Source organism: Osmerus mordax, chromosome 23 (genome assembly GCF_038355195.1).
Source record: "Osmerus mordax isolate fOsmMor3 chromosome 23, fOsmMor3.pri, whole genome shotgun sequence".
Taxonomy (NCBI): domain Eukaryota; kingdom Metazoa; phylum Chordata; class Actinopteri; order Osmeriformes; family Osmeridae; genus Osmerus; species Osmerus mordax.
Genome location: NC_090072.1, coordinates 7486449 through 7505910, shown reverse-complemented (window position 1 = coordinate 7505910; position 19462 = coordinate 7486449). Strand labels below are relative to the sequence as shown.

General features: G+C 46.5%; 1 protein-coding gene across 2 annotated transcripts in view; it reads left to right on the top strand.

The window, feature by feature from the left end:
* Nucleotides 1-18534, top strand: part of LOC136967713 (glucosidase 2 subunit beta-like) — a gene marked incomplete in the record, with an annotated part of 105043 nt that extends 86509 nt beyond the window's left edge. For both annotated transcript variants that reach the window (XM_067261616.1, XM_067261614.1), the window contains 2 exon segments: nt 14967-15066; nt 17756-18534. In XM_067261616.1, the coding sequence (XP_067117717.1) occupies nt 14967-15066; nt 17756-17893 (238 nt within the window).
* Nucleotides 18535-19462: the final 928 nt, after the last annotated feature.

Below are 19462 nucleotides of genomic sequence, written 5' to 3'. Positions count from 1 at the left end.
ACGTTCATATTAAGTTACCCTAAGGACCAATATTGGTGATATTGATATGTTTTTTTTTTTATTGTTACTCAATCTCTTTTAGACCTCACCTGACCTATAATCAATTGCTAACTGGTTTTTAATAGCTTTTGATCAATTGTGAAAAGGGGTGGGGGGGGGGGGGGGGGGGGGGGGGTTCATATACGGCAGGGTCGTATTTTCTCCCACAGTGAAGGGTTTCAATTTCATCTCAAGGATTTAGCTGCGTGGCCTTTTACCTTCCCCAAGGGATTGGCTCAGTCCTGCGCCGGACATTGGTCTGGATCAAAGTGGTTTGGTGCTATGAAAGAAGGGAACTCAATTCCTATGAAGTGTAAACTTCTTCTGCTCCCTGCTCTATCCTCTCCTTCCTTTTGTTCTGTGGAAGTGTTAACGTTGAGGCGGTGGGATTGGTTCTCAAGGTCAGTGTCGAAGCCACTGGAGGTGTCGGCGAGCTAGCTTGCTAGCTCGTTATTTACCTGTGTCTATAACATAAAATGTCATTTCTTGCATATTGTTCCATTACCAGAGCTTAATATCTGTTACCTCCTTGTTGTGTGGAAAACCATATATTTATCTCCTTGTCTTCTTCCTTGTTATCTTTTTTTTCCCCCTCCTGTCCCGCAAACTGTGATTTGAGGTGATAATTATGGGATGTCTCGCCGCTGTCCTCTTCCACTCTCTCATTAGCCTTACCCGTCAGTCATCAGACACATTTATAGGGTGCAATTATGGAAATGCTATTCCATTGACATTGAACCCCCCCCCCCCCCAAAAAAAAAAGAAAAGAAAAAGAAATAAGAAAAATACAAAAACTTTTAATAAGCTTTTATGATTGGCTGAAACTCCTCCCATTGCCTAAATTGCAACACTGTTTTGGGAGAGGGTGACGCAGGCTAAAGATTTGTTTTCCATGCTGACAATATAAAGGCCTAAATGACCACCATCTTTTTGGGGGGAGGAGACGATGTGTCCAAACATTTTCCGCTCTCCCACAAATTATGTTATTAGTTTTCCGCTTTCCTCTTTTTTTCGGCGACGGAGCGACGTTAAAGTCATGTTGGAGATGATTTATTAGCAATTATGCCTTGGTGTGCGCATTTTGGGCTTTTAGAGGGGGAAACTAATTGGAATCTGAAGCATGACATTGTGTGCTCTTAGCGTTGTCACCTCCTACACTGCCCACTCACACGTGGAGCTGGGGAACGTTTCACCATGTTCCTATCTTATCTTACAGAGTGTGTATGTATGTGTGTGTGTGTGTGTGGAGGAGGGGAGGTTAGACAGAATGCAAATCGTGAGTCATACGACCCTTGTCTCTCCTGCCTGTCACACGCCACAGTATGGAAGGCCAGAGAGACAGAAACAGAACCGGTTGAGGCGGTCCGTTGCGACGCGCGTGACTCAAAAGTGTGGCCGCGGTGTCGCTTACAACAGAGGCGCAGAGCTCCTCCCTCCTCCTGTGCCTCTCGGAGCCGGCATGTCTGGAACAAGATGGCCGCCTCGCAGAGAAGAGAGGGGAGGTTCGTTTACGCAGACCACAACAGTTCGGTCTCGCTGTCCATGTCCAGGGCAAAAAGAGGTGCTTGTGTGTCTCTGGGGAGCTGACACCCACCCTCACGGAAAAGCCAACATAGCTAAGAGGCTCTTGAATAATTCATTCGCCTCAAGCTGGTTAATGGAAACTAAATGGTCGCTTTGGATGTGGAGTATAACTTCATCTCACCCCATACACGCATACTGTACACGGACAGTAATGTGATTTTCGGGGTGTGGGCAGGCGGGTACTTTGCGCCGCAATGTAGCCCGCGTTCTTCCAGGGAGAGAGTGTGGTGGGATGTAGGTATGGGAAGGGGGAGGAGGAGAGTGTGGGGGGAGGGGGGGTTGGGCAGGAGGGATGGAGGTACGTTGGCGGGGGGTGGGGGAGGGTGGAGGGGACATGAATCATAGTCGGCGCGCTGGGAATAAAGTTCATTTTTTATCCAGACAGACCATCAGTCAGCCCTCGCAGGATATGGCTGGGCCCCCAGATATCAATCTGCGTGGAGACATCCTCCCTTTCCCCAGAGTGAGCGAGGGGGGCGAGGGGAGAGCTTTGATTTAAACGGCAGCATTTATCACACCTGCTTCAGCATCCTAAAGGACAGAGAGAGAGAGAGAGAGAGAGAGAGAGAGAGAGAGAGAGAGAGAGAGACACACATTAACATGCATGTCTTGTCAGAGAAGGTGTGAAGATATAGTTGGCTCAGTGTTTTAGCTGCTACCACCATGGCTGTAGATATGGCCTTGAAGTTGCTACTAGTCACTGCTTCTCTGCTGTTCATCTAATGGGACTGTTGAAACTGTACATTAAATATATGTTATTTCAATCTTTAGTGTTCTGAATGTAGTTTGGTTTATGCCACTACAAAGATATTACTACTACCATACAATACTGACTTTAAAGTAAGTTGGTGTTGGTCATGGTATTATTGCAGATTTTTTTTTTTTTTGTGAAATGAATAGATTTCTCTGACAGTTGTACTTCTCTAAGTGCAGTTAGGTGGAACCATTTAATGTTTAGCATGGGATGTCCCATCACATCTCAGTTCAAAACCTTTGAAACCGCGTATGTTTGTTGTATTTGCTTATGTCTGTTGTCGGGCGTTGTATGTTCTATGTCCATTAACTGTGAATGTGTGTGTGGAGCCCCTTGTATTATTAGTTCTGCTTCATTTTGTGTGTTACACTTCCGGACCTTCCAAAGCACGTCATTTGTGTTATTATCTGCAAATGTAGATATTACACCGAGCCTCGCACGCCCGCCATCGCAACCCCGCATCTCTCCGTTTGCTATTCAGACCATTCTTCCTATTTTGCCCCCTTTCTCTTTTCCAGTCACGAGCAAGCACGTCTTGTCCCTGCCTCGGAATGGGACGCTGTAACAATAACATCAGCTGCGATAATGATAACAGAGTAGGCCAAAACGCCGGCATGACCACGAGACCGTCCCGCCGCGACAGCGTCGTCCATCTTCATAATGCCGGGACGCCGGCGCGACACGCCGGCTACACCGAAGGAACAGTGAGCACACGCCCCTTCTGGAAATGCAGTCGATAACCTGCGAAAAAAAAAAAGAAGAACGGATGCATGCCTAGATAGATGATGAAGCACACGAGGTGTCTCGTTCGCTGGCTTCTCTCGGTTTTTTCTCTCCTTCCCCCTTCTTCTTTAGGACGAGGGGAAGACGAAACAAAATGCCCACGTGTTCCGGGCAACAGCCCGGCCTGTCCGGTGTGATGGAGTGCGCTTTAGTAGCTCGCAGTCCCTGCAGTCGAACAGATCGCTAGCAGTCGGACCAGGAAGTGGAGGAGAGAGCGCGTGCGACGGCTGCCCGTTTGCAGGAATTGATGAGTCGTAAAGGCGCCATGTTGTTTTCCACTTCCTCAGCTCTGCCGGGTTACGTAACATTCCGTTATTGAGTTGTTGTTGTTGTTGTTGTTGTTATTGAAAGTAGAGCTGTGAGGAAGGGAAGGTGGGCGGGGGAGAGAGCGAGGGAAAATACTGGTCTGGGAGAGACAGAGATTACATCTCATAGGGCGAGTTGGATTTCAGTCTAACCCTGATGGATGAACATGCAAATGGAGAGCCAGTCATGGTCATGGTACAGTACAACTCCTTAATGGTTTGTACTCCATTGTGTGGAGTTCTGAGTTAGATGATGGTGTTGGTATGAAGCGTTAAATCATATTCAGTGGCTAAAAGTGTATATATACATTTAGGCCACGGGCGGTCCCCTATCTTTGGTGTCTTTGAATTGCAAGTCCCCAAATAGTGTGTCTGCAAAGAGTAATTATCTGCTTTGTAGCTTTTTTCTCCACCAGCTGCTAATAACAACCGAAAACGGTTCAAAGTACGCCCTGAAAATGCTGCATGGCCGCACTGTAAGAACCTTTTCGCCACGAGAACGAGTATGATTAAAATAGTTATGCATGCCAGTATAACGTTTACTTAGGATAAAGACAAGAAAATAGTTCTGTATGCACAGATACAGAACACAGAGGGGGGCCAATACAAGTCTATCCAAACTGAAAGACCCGCACATCAAAATGAATAAAAAACAACCACCAAAAAGCAACCGCTATGTTATATAGTTATATATAAATGATAAATGATTTACATAAAGCGTTGGAGGACACCAGGGTTACAACATGGTAGGGATCACAGCAGTGTTGGTGGCTGGTTGGACTCTAGGGAAATCAGACGGCCTCTCAGCTGGGGTCGCGGGGTCGGAGGGTGTCACTCGCAGGGCCAAGGAGCCGGCCCTCCCTCGGCTTGGGGTCAAACCTCTCTCCTCGGGGTCGGTGTCGTCCCCGGGAGCGAGTCGGGAGACAGAACAAGCAGCGTCGGGACGGTGGGGTGGAGAGCAGATTGCTAGTCTGGCCTTTCAACCTTGGGGCCGCTGCCTTGTTACCTAGCGAGAGTTGGGAATACGTTCAGCATGGCACGGGTAGCGGGAGAAAACAAAACGGGAATAATAATCGCTAGGTTACGTCCCCCTTCTGGGCGCTCCGGCGTCAAAGATGTTTAGTCCTTGGCATACGCCACACACACTATAGTGCTTGACTCAAGCAAGGAGTGAGAACGGAAGGCCTTATCTAGAGGGGTGTTTTTTTGCGCCACGAGGGCCATCACTCCAGTTACATATTGAGAAACAGAAATGGCATGATTGAAAGCCATAAAGGCAACAATGTAGGAATGAGAGGGAGAGCGAGCATGCCGGCTGACGCACGGCTCTTGTGTTCGAGTCAGGGGAAAAGAAAAGGCCTATTGTGAAAGGCAAAAAAAGAAACGAAGGGAGAAAAAAAAGGCTATTAGAGCTGTCAGTTTCCCTTGCAGGTTGGCATCACTCAGTATTCAGACCCACAGGTCTTCCCACAACCGCTTTATTGAACAGTAGATTTTCAAACAGAAAGAGAAAAGAAAAAGAAAGTGGGGTAGCCTAGCAACATTGAAACCCTCGTGAAAGACTGCGGCGTACCCACTGCGAATGCGGCACACCGGGGGCAGACGGTCCGGGCAACAGGCGTACAGTGGCCCCACGGAGATTGGGTCATCCCTGTCACCGGGGGGGGGGGGGGGGGGGGTTGGGGGGGAACGATTGGGTTTGTAGCGATACTAGTGTGTACGTATCACTGTTTAGTCTGCCGGCTTCCATAGAGACGACATGAAAGACCGATAAGACACACACACACACACTGAGCATCTGCCTCTGCCTCATGTCACTGTCGGTATCGCTAATGGTAAGATTAAGCGCCAGCATCCGTGGTGTTAGCTTGTACTGCATTAGCATCATGCCTTTCTCATAAAGGAGTTACTGTTGGAATTGAACTCAGGAGCCTGTGTAAAGGTTCAGGAATGTGGCATCAGGAGTCCGTCAGCGCCTGCAGGAAGAAAATGGAGCAGTTGTCCTGAAATATGAACGCCCGTAGGCTGTGACAGTCCTGTGAGACGCTCCACTCCAATGATCCAGCCGAGCACATTTATGAGCGCCAGCCAAAAATAAAAGAAGATCTCCGCTCTGTAGCTGTGGTAATATGGAAATGTGTTCATTTGATCAATAATAGTGGATTTCTCGTGAGAGCTGTAAAAAACCCCAGTGCCTATTTTAAAAGTATTAAAAGAGGAAACTTCTGACAGAAAATGTATCACATCCCTTCTCCTTTAAGATGAATTACAGTTCACTCGCAGTTATCCTTAGTAGCAGTTCATGTATAAACAGTTGGAAAGTGGGTAATTATCACTATGGGTGGCCATTTTGTGGCATGGCAATCACAGGGGAACTGCAAGGTATTACAGACTATTACAGCTTCAGCAGGTTATAAGTGAGTGCAAATACCATCCACTGGAGATTGGATTCTGGAAGGGCAGCATCCATTAGTACATTGTTATCTTTTGATTCTGGAAGGTTATGTTAGATTCAGTATGGTTCTGTGTTCTGTGTTTTCTTGCAGAAGGTGTTTTCATGAGCTATGGTGTGTTAGCTAACAGTGTAAGTCAATGTTTGGGTAAGTAAACGTGTGCCTCAGTTTCGCTTAGAGACGTTTCCTGAACTCAGACATTCTACATTCACAGGTTGATATACGCAAACCCATATGTAGCACGGTTCTGAATCTTCCTCTGAGAGGAAGTATGACAGGTCCTAATGTAGGATTTTGAGGCAGTTCTAATCCTTAAATATTTTATTTTTTTGTCAGGTTGTCTTTGTGGGTGTTTATTGAAAAAGACTACCATTGTCGCCTTTGGAGCTATTGATGTTCTATAATCTGGCAATCCTTTGTACTAGATATCAGAGGGAGAGCGACTGAGAATGTCAAGCTGGCAGCTATAGCAATGCCCTTCATTTGAAATATGTCTGTCAGTGCGTAAGTCTAAATGCTACTTATGAATCTCCACTATACATTACAGTTTCCCAAAGCCGTCATGTCCTTTGGAAAGGAATAAATTTCTTGTGGACAAGTCAGAATTTCTGCATTCTCATAAAAAACATTTAAATCACAAAGTAATACTTCTTAAGTTTGGTCTGTCTACTGCAGTGGACACCATACATTAATGTCTGGATATTTTATGTAGGACATAATTTGGTTGATTCCCAGAAAGACTTTCAAGTCTGTGATTTTGTAAGGGAAAGGTTGTCTTGTCCATTATGAAATGCATACAGTTTTGTTTGGAAGACAGATTCATCAATAGGTTTATCAGGAAAGACATTTGAGAGAGAATACACACTTTTGGCGCATTCACATCCACTCAAGTGAACCGATGGATTTTCAGTCACAGGAAACAATTTACTAGGAACAGATGATAAAAATGGGTATAAAAGTATTTCTAACATCTTATTTAGTTGACTGATATTTTCACCTGTCTATTTTTCTTGACAATCAAAGGATTTAACAGTCATTCCTGAGGTACTTATGAATTGATGATGCAATATCTAAAAACGAAAATGGGATTGTGTACATTGGTTTCGGGGGCCAGTTAGGAGAGAGTACTACATTTACATTTAGCAGACGCTCTTATCCAGAGCGACTTACAGTAAGTACAGGGACATTCCCCCCAAGGCAAGTAGGGTGAAATACCTAGCCCAAGGACATAACGTCATTTTACATGGCCGGGAATCGAACCGGCAACCTTCTGATTAAAAGCCCGATTTCCTAACCGCTCAGCCATCTCACCCTACTAGAGGTTAAAGGGTTGAACATGCCTTCGAAATATATGTCCTCTGTAGTGGACGCCATGCATAAAAGGGTTAAAACAAAGAATAAAAAAGCTGCTCTTATTTCCTTCCAAATGGATATATGTCCCAGTCCCTGTTAGCAGAATGTTTAAAAAGCATTGCTGTACATTGTTTTTTATTCCTCTGTATAACTTAAGTTTGATAATTCTGCAAAGAATGTCAATCACATACCAAGTAGCGTAATACGTTTTTTCTTTGAAAATATGTGATTTAAATATTCGTAATCAATAGGTTTAAGGTGGGTAAAGTGTATGAAGAGATTTACAATGTTCGAAGGTAAACATGGTAATATAGTAATGACTATGACCTTGCACAGTACACCAGACTTCTGTACATTCAGATTTAACTTAATTAATTTCAGCTAGAAGTGATTGAAACATGTTTTATTATGCTCCCAATCCATTATTTTTGGAAAGGAAGGAACATTCTGATTTCAGTTTTGTCCTTTTAATGTTTCTACTTTTTTTTTCTTTTTTTTCACATTCACTAGAGTCAGCCTTCAAAATAAAAGCACGAACACACCACAAATAGTGTGCTAAGAAAAGCCATCGGTGTTTGGTATGTGTCTCTTTGTAGCTTTGTTTTTGCATTGCCACCTTTTGAATGGCCTCGCTTAACGATTCAACGACGTTCGCTTTCATGTGTTCATATCAAAGCCGATCCCTTCCCTTAATTGTTTTGATAGGCTTTCGAAAAGCATAGCTTTTTTTTTTTCTCCTGGTCTATTCCGAGTTGTAATGATTTAACCCACGGAGTAGCGACAGCTCCACTGGAACAAGTGCATAATTATACATTAAAGTGTTCTACTTAATGGGCTCGTTTTCAAGCTGCCAAGGGCGTTCGCTGGAGTGCCATTAGAGAGAGGGGCTCTCTTACCTGCAGAGGAAACACTGCAGACTGATGCCCGGACGCATGAGAGGGCATTATACAGCCTTCACACACGACAGACGAGCTACAGTACCAGTTATCCGACACCGACGCCTGGACTTAACTCGATGCTTGCACTCCGTTGGAAAGCTGCTCTCGCTGGAGCCGCTCGACTGTTGCTGTTGTCGAGCTTCTCGCCGTTGTTGCCCCACCGCCGCCGCCGCCTTGTTTGTGTTCCTACACAGGCACCTTCTCCTTACCCCTGGTCACCCCTTTGTGGTGCCCCCTTTACCCAAACCACTCCAGTATATCCGCCAGTCAAAGCGCAAGGTAATAGCTCTTGTCTGTCTGAGAAGACAGTTGGAGTGGATGGGGGGGGAGGGGGGGGGGGGGGGGGGGGAGGAGGAGGAGGAGGGGAGGGCTGACAGTGTGAACCCCTAATGCCCTCTTGGCTGGGTAGCCATGGCAACGTGGAGCCCCCTCGTTAATGAGGCACAAGTGAGGCGTTAACGGAATACTGATTTAGATTTGACATCGCACCGACTCGTATCTGTTGGGAGGTGTTGATGAAATATGGCTCACAGATTTTCTTTTGTTCCTTTCTGTAAAAATACCATTGGTGTGTGCACAATGGATGTTTAACATAAGTTTGTTGCAGGTATAACTCCTTTGCCCTTTAAACTATAATTCACTTGTCGAATACACTATATCAACTCCTGGCCAATGGCAATAAGATGTAGGTAACACCTACAATAAGCTGTAGGTAACACCTACTATAAGCTGTAGGTAGCACTGGCATTAGCACTAGACATTTATGCATTGCCGCATGGGCTTTGGCTTGTGTTTTAATGTTGTAATGTACAATCGTTGGTGCAGAGGAGCTTATGTACTGATGACTCAAGTCAGAGATTGATTCCATCCAGACCAGGGCTGCGACACACACACAGCGGAAAAACAACCGAGAGGCAGATACCAAAATATACTCATCTTTGTGTTCCAGTCACGGGGGGGGGTGAGGAAACTCCTGATGGTGCACCCAGCATGTGCCCCTGCATGTTCCTGGGTCTGCATTATTAATTAGAGAGGGGGGGGGGGGGGGGTGCGAAAGCCGTGAGGAGCAGGGGTGGGGGGGGGGGGGTGGTACTGGTACTGTGATGACTCCTCCCAGGCTTGGCTCAATGCTCACACCCTCTAATGGATGGATGACCTTCCGTGAACGGGGGAGGTCACCAGGCACGTGTGGGGCTCGAGCTGTGGCTGCTGCTGCCACCTCCTGAATACATTTAGCATTTTGTCTTTACTTGTGGCGCTGCAAACCACCCGCGTGTATCAGGATCAACCAACGGATTAGCAGTGACTGTACCGCCCACCCCTAACTGCTTATATGGCACAATCTCGGGGTTGTTAGAGATGATTATGGCTTTAAGATGATGGGGAGAGCAGTAACCTGCTGCCCCACACAAGCAGTGTGTTGTGGAAGCGTTGCTGTGAGGTGTTGATTGCGCTGGCTAATGAATTGATGCTAACGGTGGTGATGCTAATAAGAACAGACTGTCCAATATCCCAACACAGGTATGTCATTAGTGCTCATGTTCATGGCTGCGATTCAGTGACTCGCGTAAAAGCGGAGAGGGCGTTGGTCCGGACGGAAATAGGAACCGTAGCTGTCGGAGGCTCCACTACTACATGATGACAACCGAAAAGTGTAATGATGTCACTGAAGAGACTCGCGTTAGCATACAGTCGCTCTGCCCTGTGGAGGTTACATTTTTGTCCTCAGGCTGAAGGGAAAAGAGTCACAGAAGGCAAAACAAATCGGGATCCTTGTAATTGATACGATATTCCAGGGGATAACACATTGGTGGACGTCTTGAACAGTAATTCATCTGAAAGCAAGCCTCTTATCTGAAACTCCTACTTAAGGTACTTCAAGGAGGCTGTACACTTTACTGAAGTTGCAGTACAAATACAGACCAAAACCAGATAACTGTGCTACTCGTGATGTCGGCATACAGTTTGTCTGAAATAAATGGGCAGACATTTTCCAACCACATTATTCAAAACACCACAACAGAGTGATGAGGATTTCATCGGGCGGTCTGTTTGTGTGTTCTTGCGACTAACTTGTGCTGTCGTGCAAACTGTGTCCTCCTGAATATGACATAAGTGCAAAACGTCCTCTCACACTCACACACTGTTCACAAACGTGTGCATCCACCACCTGTGTGTGTGTGTTTGTGAACAAGATACTGTACAGTAGAGAGCTAGTTCCCTAAGACAATATTAGTGTGCTAAGTGAACAGACACACACACACACACACACTACAGTAGATAGGTTTCAAAGACGGCACCTGAGGCAAATGAGCACATCTATATTCATTCCACTTGAGAACACCGCTGTGCAACCAAAGGAGGCCCCACTTCCTCCCTGTATGCCACCAGTGGTTTCCTTCATTCAGGTTTCTCCAGCTGAAGTCCTACTGTACGTTCCCTTTCCTCTTCCTCTGCTACTTGCGTTGCCATCGTCCGTCCGTCCGTCCCCCCCCCCCCCCCCCCCCCCCCCCCCCCCCCCCCCCCCCGGTATCTGAGGGGTGTGTAAAAAACCAAGGTGGAGTTGTCGGAATGATAATTGCTTCTGACAGGTTGACGCGCGGCTGTATCAGGGGGGCTAACTGGCGCTCAGCACCGGATCTTCAGGATTTATCGCTGGAGGCACACGGATTACCGGCGCGATGAAGTTCAACTGAATCGCTGGCGACCACATATTTTAAAATATAAGAGGAGCTTATATCAGCTCAAGCCATTATCATGAGGAGTGAAAGCTAATCAGCTTTTTTGCGAAAGCTAATTATTCTTAATAAGGATTAGCTTTAAACATCAATTAAACAATTGTGGGTATTCCAAGACCACTTTGTGCCAATATTCATTAAAAAATATTTGTCTCTTCATATATTTTGGTACATGATTGACAGCTGGTTTTGTCCAAAAAGATACATTTATTGGGATACAAATGAATTCCAATTGTTCTGGCAGACTGTAGCAGGATACTATCTGCACAGTTCCTTGTGAACTCGCTAGCTATGGTTGTTGTGAAACAACAATTGGCCTTCTGAAAATGTTGTCACATGACCATGCTGGCACCTCTCTTGTGTCTTCCAAACGACTCAAGTACTGTTGATTCAATCTAAACCAGAAACACACACGGAAAGACATGGGGTTTCATGCAGTCTTGTGTCTCTGTTTCTCTCCTCCACGCCTCCACTGGAGGATGTTGTGTCTTCCGCGCTCAGTCATTGTAAATGAGTCCAGAGTGAACCACAGTCTGGAGCAGTTGGAGGCACGTGATGTGAGTGGCTCTCCAAGTCAGGAGGACAGGTCTCCCTGAGCAAGCTAACACCTCAGTCCTACAGAACAGCAAAAGAACCGACATTCGGCTCGATATTCCACCATCTCCATGCCTGTTATTTGATAGAAGGTGCATTTGACAATATTACGACGGAGCAGACAACTATGGAACAAGAGCCTGCATCAGGAAACCAGATTACAAGGGGTTCACAGCCCCCCAAAAAGAACATATGTTCAATATCTCTGCACATTAATCATCAAAATGAAGTCTGCAGTCCCGATCTCTAGTTTCCATGTGGACAGAAATGGGTTTTAGAAATGTAGGAGTCCAATTTTCTCTCCCCCTCCGTCCACAAATCTATTTACATACTCGGCTGTAATTAAATAAGGCCTTTCCCCCCCCATCCCTGCAGAGGTATAAGGATGTGTTGGGGAAATTAGCTGAACTCTATTGCCTGTATTATATTATATATACAAATATACACTATACTCACTATATAAACATACACATGTTGTGCATATATGTTTAAATAGTGTGTATGTATACCCACACGCAGACACATATATATCTACTGTATATACGCATAAAATATAAATAAAATTGTTCTTTTTTTGTTTTGTTTTTAAATGTATTTGTATATATTTTCCTTGGTGCAGACATGGTAGGGTTTGTTGTTGAGTGAACTGAATGCTAACGCGTTAGCGGCACCCCTTGCCTGGTGTTTAGCGAGGCGGGCTAATGGGGCTCCCCGCTGGGCCCTGGGGAGCGGAAGCTAAGGATCATCCAGCCATGTTGCGGCGCCGGTAGAACACATACAGGAGAGCCTGGCGCTTTTAAGACAGCGAGCCACTCTGCAAGACGACACACTAAGCAAACGCACTACTTGTGTGTGTGGCGTGCGTGCGTGTGTACCCCGTCAGATGTTTAACGTCTGCCTGAGATGAATTGGTTCTAGAGTATGCTTTTGTGGGGGGGGGGGGGGGGTGTGGGGGGGGGGTTTGTTGTCTCTTAAGATGATAGTGTGTTATATGTCAAGAGGTCGTAGTGTAACTGTGGAATGTTTGTTTTTGACGGGTTTTTAAATGTCACCGTGGATTTTTGCTAAATTAAAGCCGTAATCTAGCATTCTCCCCATATCCATGGCGTGATATACGTAGATCATAATAAGTGACTGCATACGTGTCCCCCTACTGGGAGTATGATTGGCTGTGACTTTGGGTAAATGCTAGAGGGCTGTATATAACGACTATAGAAAATGGTCTGCCGATACGAGTCTGTGACAAGCTATCATTACCAGACTGTTCTGTCAATAGCAGTTCCATCTTGTGACTCCTGCGAGGGCAAATGACTAGGAGTCTATAGGCCACGTCTCCGTGATAACTGGGGCCCTAATTGACAGGGCCTTCTCCTGCCTCATGGGGCGCGGGTGGGACTGATAGGGCGAGAATGGAGGTCTGGCAGGGGACTCGACCGAGGCGGAGAATGGGTGGAGGATTGCGGGGTTGGGGGCACTCACACATACACACACACTCACGCAGACGGACAGCCGTTTCTCACACACACACACACTCCCTTTCTCTCTCTCACACACACACACACACACACACACACTCACACAAACACACAAAAAAGGGAGCGCATTAGGGATCAGCGGTCAAACCGATGGAGAGAGTCGGGCGCTGTCACATCCCCCCCTCTGCACCACGCGTCCCCGGGCCTTGACAGCAATCCATTTGAGGGCCTCCTGGCACTAACCGAGTGCTAAAACCTAATCAAACAGGGTGGAAGGAAGAAGGGAAGAGGTACAGAGCGCCGGTCCCCTTCCACTTGTGTGAGCAATTCACCTCGGCGTGACCTGTTCAGACGTCCTAAATAAGCCGTGCGTGGAGCGCGGACGGGCTGCCGACTCAGGGAAGCGCCACTCCGAGACCCCCCGAGCCCTTGCTCAAGGCTCCGCGGTCTTGAAAGGCCGAGGAATTCAAAGTCAACGAATAAGGAGACGGGTCGAACGACAGCGAATGCTTTTGAAAAATAGGGCCGCTCGCTTTCTATCCTTTTTTGAGATCATGCTTTGGTTGAAAGCCTGCTCCTTTTCTGTGTCCTTATTTCAAGCATAGACTTTTTTGTGTTCTTTTTTCTAGTTATGGCTGGTGAGTTTGAAAAAAACTGCATAGATCGACTCCAGGCAACTGTTTTAGTCATGATGCTACATTACATAAATAGGCTAGGAAAGTCAAGCATTGTCTTTTGATTAGTATGCAAAAGTGCACCACACTACAGCAAATGTTGTGAGACTTAAGTAAGCGCTGCACATTATCGTATGAATAAAGGTAAGGCTAAAGTCGTTTTGTTACCTACATAGCTGAAGGGGTGGACAGAAAATGTAATTACAGTTTTGCTCCATTTTTGTATATTTTTTTGGGGGGGTGGGAATTATGTAACTAACCTGACAAACATATCCATAGCCGTATTTTAATAGGGAAAACCTGACCACACTGTCAAATAAAACATGAAATGCTGGAAATACATCTTTACATGGTACACACACTTAGATGTCAAAGATACAGTCTAAAGGAAGGAGAATGGGCCCCTGGGAGCCCACCAGATAAACACACGGATCAGGCTGGGGGCCCCTGCATGCACGGTCCCCCTCTTCCAGTCATGCTTCCCTTCTGTCAACACTTTACGCCACAAAAATGTACACACTTCCTGAACCGCGCAACGGAACTTTCCAGAATGTAATAGCAACACTTTCGCGAACGAGACGAACATTTTGACACCTTGCACGTTGACGTCGTGCAAAAACTGAGGGATGGGGTTAGGGTGGGAATAATAATAAATGATAACTATTATTAGTGTGTCTTGCGAGCACACTATTAAAAGAAAAAGTGGCTTTATTTGCAAGGCAGAGGTAGATTACTGTAAAGACTACTGGCACACTGTCCACTTTTGCCTCCTAATTCTTCTCCAGAGCTTTGGTGAGAATATAATTAGCCAGCGAGTGCTGGGCACACAAGGCCTCATTTGGGATTGGGTTCAGTAGTATTGTGCACTTCTCCTCTCCCTCCTCTGCGCCGAATGGCACAGAGAATTAACTCTGACGAACGGTAATTAATATTTCCCCTCTGCTGTATGAGGAGAGAGAGAAAGAGGGAGAGAGAGAGAGGTTGCCAGCACCAGGCACTTGCAGAGGGCATTGCCAACCTGGCCTTGCCAGTGTATTGTCTTTTGCAGGGGGAAACCATATTCCAATTAACAAACCTGGTGTTTGGCGATAGCAATGTTTCTCTCTATGCCCAACAGAACAGTGCTTATTTGGACACTGGGAATTGATTTTGAATCGTTGCACTAATAAATAGAACCTGTTTGGTTCCTCAGGTAAAGCATGGCGGTGTTGATAACAATGATTGTGTTGTTGTCTGTTTTTTTTTTAGCTTTTTTCTGTCATTGGTTGTGTTCCAGGAAGTGGGGGACGTGGGCGGGGTCGCCAGAGAACCAGTACTGCCAGATGAGGTATGAAAGCGGCGAGCTCTGTTGGCAGGGGCCCACAAGGAACACTATGGTAAGCACACAAACACACACACACAAGATGGGTGGATGGATGGACAGATGGACTGACGGACAGAAAGATGGATAAATAGACTGGCAGGCTGACAACGGATAGATTTGAAGACAGATTTGGGTTGGCAGAGGGGTGGATAGATGGATGGACAGACAGGCACACACACACACACAAACACAATCCAAACCTACAGTGGTTAAGTCAGAACCCTATTGTATTCCTCATCATTTCCAGTAAACACAAGGCACAAGTCTAAATATTGACACACACATGTGAACAGACCAACAGGAACAGTGAAACAGACTCCCTGTTTGCTCACAGCCTTTCTACTGTCAGTCTACAATGACTGGTAGGATGGTAATACACTCCAGTCCTTTGATACTCCCACTTATAAACTTCTCCTCAACATCCACCTCTCTCTCTTTCTCTCCCTCCCTGTCTTTCTCTCTCTTTCAGTCCAACAGACGTTTTTGTCTATTATGTCACAGTTACGGGGCCCGTATTTCTGTGCGTCAAATTTGTTCAATAAAATATGTAGCTCGCCTTTTTTTTTGGGGGGGGGGGGGTTTGCCTGGAATCATGCCCCCTTCTTCAAATGGATTGAATAAACGCAATCTGCAAATGTATGTACTCATACCATCCAGGGACTCTTTGAAAAGCCTAAATTGAATTCCTTTGATACGGCACCCCCCCCCCCCCCCTTTTTTTTTTTCTTCTCCTTCTTCTTCTTTTGCCGTGTACAGGCTGCACAAATGAAGTCTGGGCCAGGAGTCGTCCCTCATTATATCTGAAACGGGTGAACCTCATCTCTGCTCTTCCTCCGCGCTGACGAGAGGCTCCTTTACCTCTTAGCGGCTGAATGGCAACGTCGAGCGGGCGCCCTTCTGCATTGTTTCAACGCGGGGTATTAAACTAATTCAAAGGCTGAGGGGGACCACGGCTAGCATGTAGAGACGCTCAGACAGTGGGAGGGGGAGTCCGACTTGCTGTTCCTAATTAGCTGCCGTGAGAAGCGCCGTCGCGGGCCCATTGTGTGTGAAGACGTGGGTTTTGATCTCTGGCTTCAGTTCTCCTCCGCGGCCCGCGGTCTGGTTCCGTTCGGGCGCTCGCCAGATTTCTCGGGGCTAGCGAAGGGAAGGTTTAAACAGATTGGCTCTCGTCGCGAGTGATGCGTCCGGCTGGGTGTGTGCGTGTGTGCTGTATGAGGCCGGCTTATCACTACTGTTAGGACCAGCTAGATTCTGGTTCTCAATATCAAAGGAAACATTATCCTACTACTGGACACTACCTCACTACTCTACTCTACCCTTATATACTAGACTGCCCTACCACTGTACTCTAGCCCAGTATGCTACACTACCCTACCCCAGTACACTAGTGCCTTACCACAGTAAGTACCCAGCACTAGTACCCATGAACACTACACAACCCCACCACAGTAAATTACCACAGTATGCTATACTACACTGCCACAGTACACTACCTCAGTATACTACACTACCTTACCCCAGTACCCTAGTCTACCCATGTACACTATACTACTCTACCACAATACACTACCCCAGTACACTACACTATCCTACACCAGTACACTACCCCAGTATACTACTGTTGGAGCCGTATCTAGGATTTTTGCGCACTACTAGAAATATGAACTTGTGGAGATTAAATTTGGTTTGATTTATGTATTGTGTACTACAAACACCTACCCTACCCTACACCAGTAGCCCACCCCACTCCCCCCACACTATTTTAATCCAACTTTTGGGCAAGCAAAATCACTGGTGCTACCTACCTGCCTGGAAGTTGAACACAATAAGCTCTTTCAGGTCTGTCTTTCTCTCCCTCACCTTCTCTCTCTCTGCCATGTCTCTCTCTCTCTTTATTCACCAGAGGGATTGTCTGAGGAGAGAGAGACTGAGATAAGAGGGGTTGCTATGGAAACCCCCCTAGAAGTCAAATAACTTTTCCTTTTTTTTTTTTTTTTTTTTTTGCCTTTCGCCCCTTTTTCTTCTTGAAGAGGGCACAAAAAAGTTGTGCCATTAAAGGGCCCAACGGAGGTAATGATATCCTGGCACATCCAACACCACAGTCCCACAGCAGGCTGTGGAGACGGCAGGAGGAGCAGGTCTGTAGCTGCCCTGTGTCAGTCACACCTAGACTTGTTGGATATGAAACAGCAATGGGGCGGCCCTCTCTCTCTCTGTCTCTCTTTCTTCCTCTCTCTCTGTCTCTCTCTCTGTCTCTCTCTCTTCCTCTCTCTCTGTCTCTGTCTCTCTCTCTGTCTCTCTCTCTGTGTGTGCTGTAATTTAATTCAGAGAAAGACCGGAACGCACTGTGTATCACAAATAACTAGGAACTAGGTGCTTCGGCATAATTCTGTCGTTTGTAGCAAGCGCCTCTCTCTCATTCCTTTCACCTCAGTGGAAGGCGCACGGTGCATGTTCCCAGACGCAGCATGGGGCAGCCGTGCTGGCTGCACAAAGGCAGGAGAATGAAGTATCAGGTCCTTGACATCGGACAATACTCCAGCCTTGCTTTCCGAGAGAAACGACACAGCTCTCGACCCGGGCTAACAACAACATCTCCTCCGCTCCGTCTCCCTGCTACCACTTCATTCCCTCCCCCCCACCCTCCCCCCCCCCCCCCCTTCGCCCCCCCCCCCCCTCCCACTCTCCTGCTTTTCTAGGTCACGCTGACATGCGGGACGGAGACAGCCTTGCGATCGGTGAGGGAGCCCAGCAAATGCCAGTACGTCATGGACCTTCAGACTCCGGCGGGCTGTCATCCAGCTCTGAGGCCGCGCGGCGTACACAGCGAACTGTGACCCCCCCCCCCCCCCCGCCAGAACCCGGAGGAGGCAGGGCCAGCGTGTCCCTGAGCGACCTCTGCAGACGATGACATACATGGGGAAACTTGGGTACCCTTGTCCAAGTGTTTAAGTACCGCTCAGCAATAAAGGCCCCTTTGCAAAGCTTGGTCCCATGTTCTGCTACAATAATTGTGGTGTTTCAGCTCACTTGTAATGTCATCTTCTCAACCTCTGATTGGATGTTGTTTTGCGTGTTCCGATACTTTGTTGTGTGTTTTACTCGGCTGTTGAATGTTTGTGGAATGTACCCAGACGGCCTTGAGGATCGTTTCGTTTGTGACTGATTGTCTGAAATTGCTTGTCCCTGAAAATGTCTTTATTTCCTCAGCTCACCTAAAACCACAACATTTCTGTTATTAGATTTTATATTGATGAGAATACCACTCGTGTACTTTATGCAAGTGTAGAGGTTTCTCCAACGTGTTCAATTAACCGTAATAACTTGTTTTTGAGGCAAGTCAAATATGACTGCGACATTTTCACTGAAATTGAGAGAGAAAATATATATATATTTTAGATGATATCAATCAATGATGAGAATAATCCCTGTTGTTTTTCAGCATAAGAAACTGCTTCTATTTGACTGAAAATCTTAAATAAACTATTTTAGATAATATAATTGTACTTTACCTTCATTCAGAACATTTATCTCAATTCAAGTGAGGGGGTCCAACAGAGATGGCTCGTGCAAGGTTAACCCAGCACGGCTTTTAAAGTAATCCATAACTTTGAGTGTATCTAATAAGAACAGCATACATGACTAAAACCACGAATCGTAGCATCTCTCAATTCATACCTGCAACGTCTGATTGTGAAGTAGCAGAGTTGCAGTATAGTTGACACATTCCTCCTGTCTGTATACAGTTGTGTGTCCTCGTGGCTGAGTCAGTGAGGCAAGTCAACTGCCAGGTATGCACCTGACTGCCTGATTGATTCCTACCCCCAGTGGGGAATCTGGGCTGATGTTTGCCTGCTAGCAGTGTCATGGCTCCCGGCCATGCGCTCCAGCCCAGAGATGTCTGTTTCTCCCTTTATATGGCTTCAGCTCCCATCCAGTAGCTCTTCATGTGATGGCATGGATTTTTTTTTCTTCTTTCTTGCACTCCATCGACTCCAGCAACACCAGCCAGGGTTCTGGGTAACAGTGGTCATTTTTGAGGGCTGGCTATCAATGGAATGATTTGTTCCAATGAGCCAGTGTGTGAATGTGTATTTTGCAAATTATGCAGGCAGCCAGCGTCTATGTGAGTTGTTAGTCAATCCTGCTTTTTACACTTGACTTATCGAGTCGTGTGCAACACTTGGTTTACCAGGTACTGTTCTCACATCCCAGCCCATCTACCTGGTCTACAGGTGGGCTATCAGGATCCGTTTAAATAGGCAAGGGAACAACCTCTGTGGTGTATTTATTGACAACTTCATCCGCTTTAATCTACAGTGAGAACGGTGTGTATAGCCTATCTTTAGGGAGGAAGGGGCACATTGTCATTGTACATAGAACTCCTCTTGTTCCATGATCAGGGG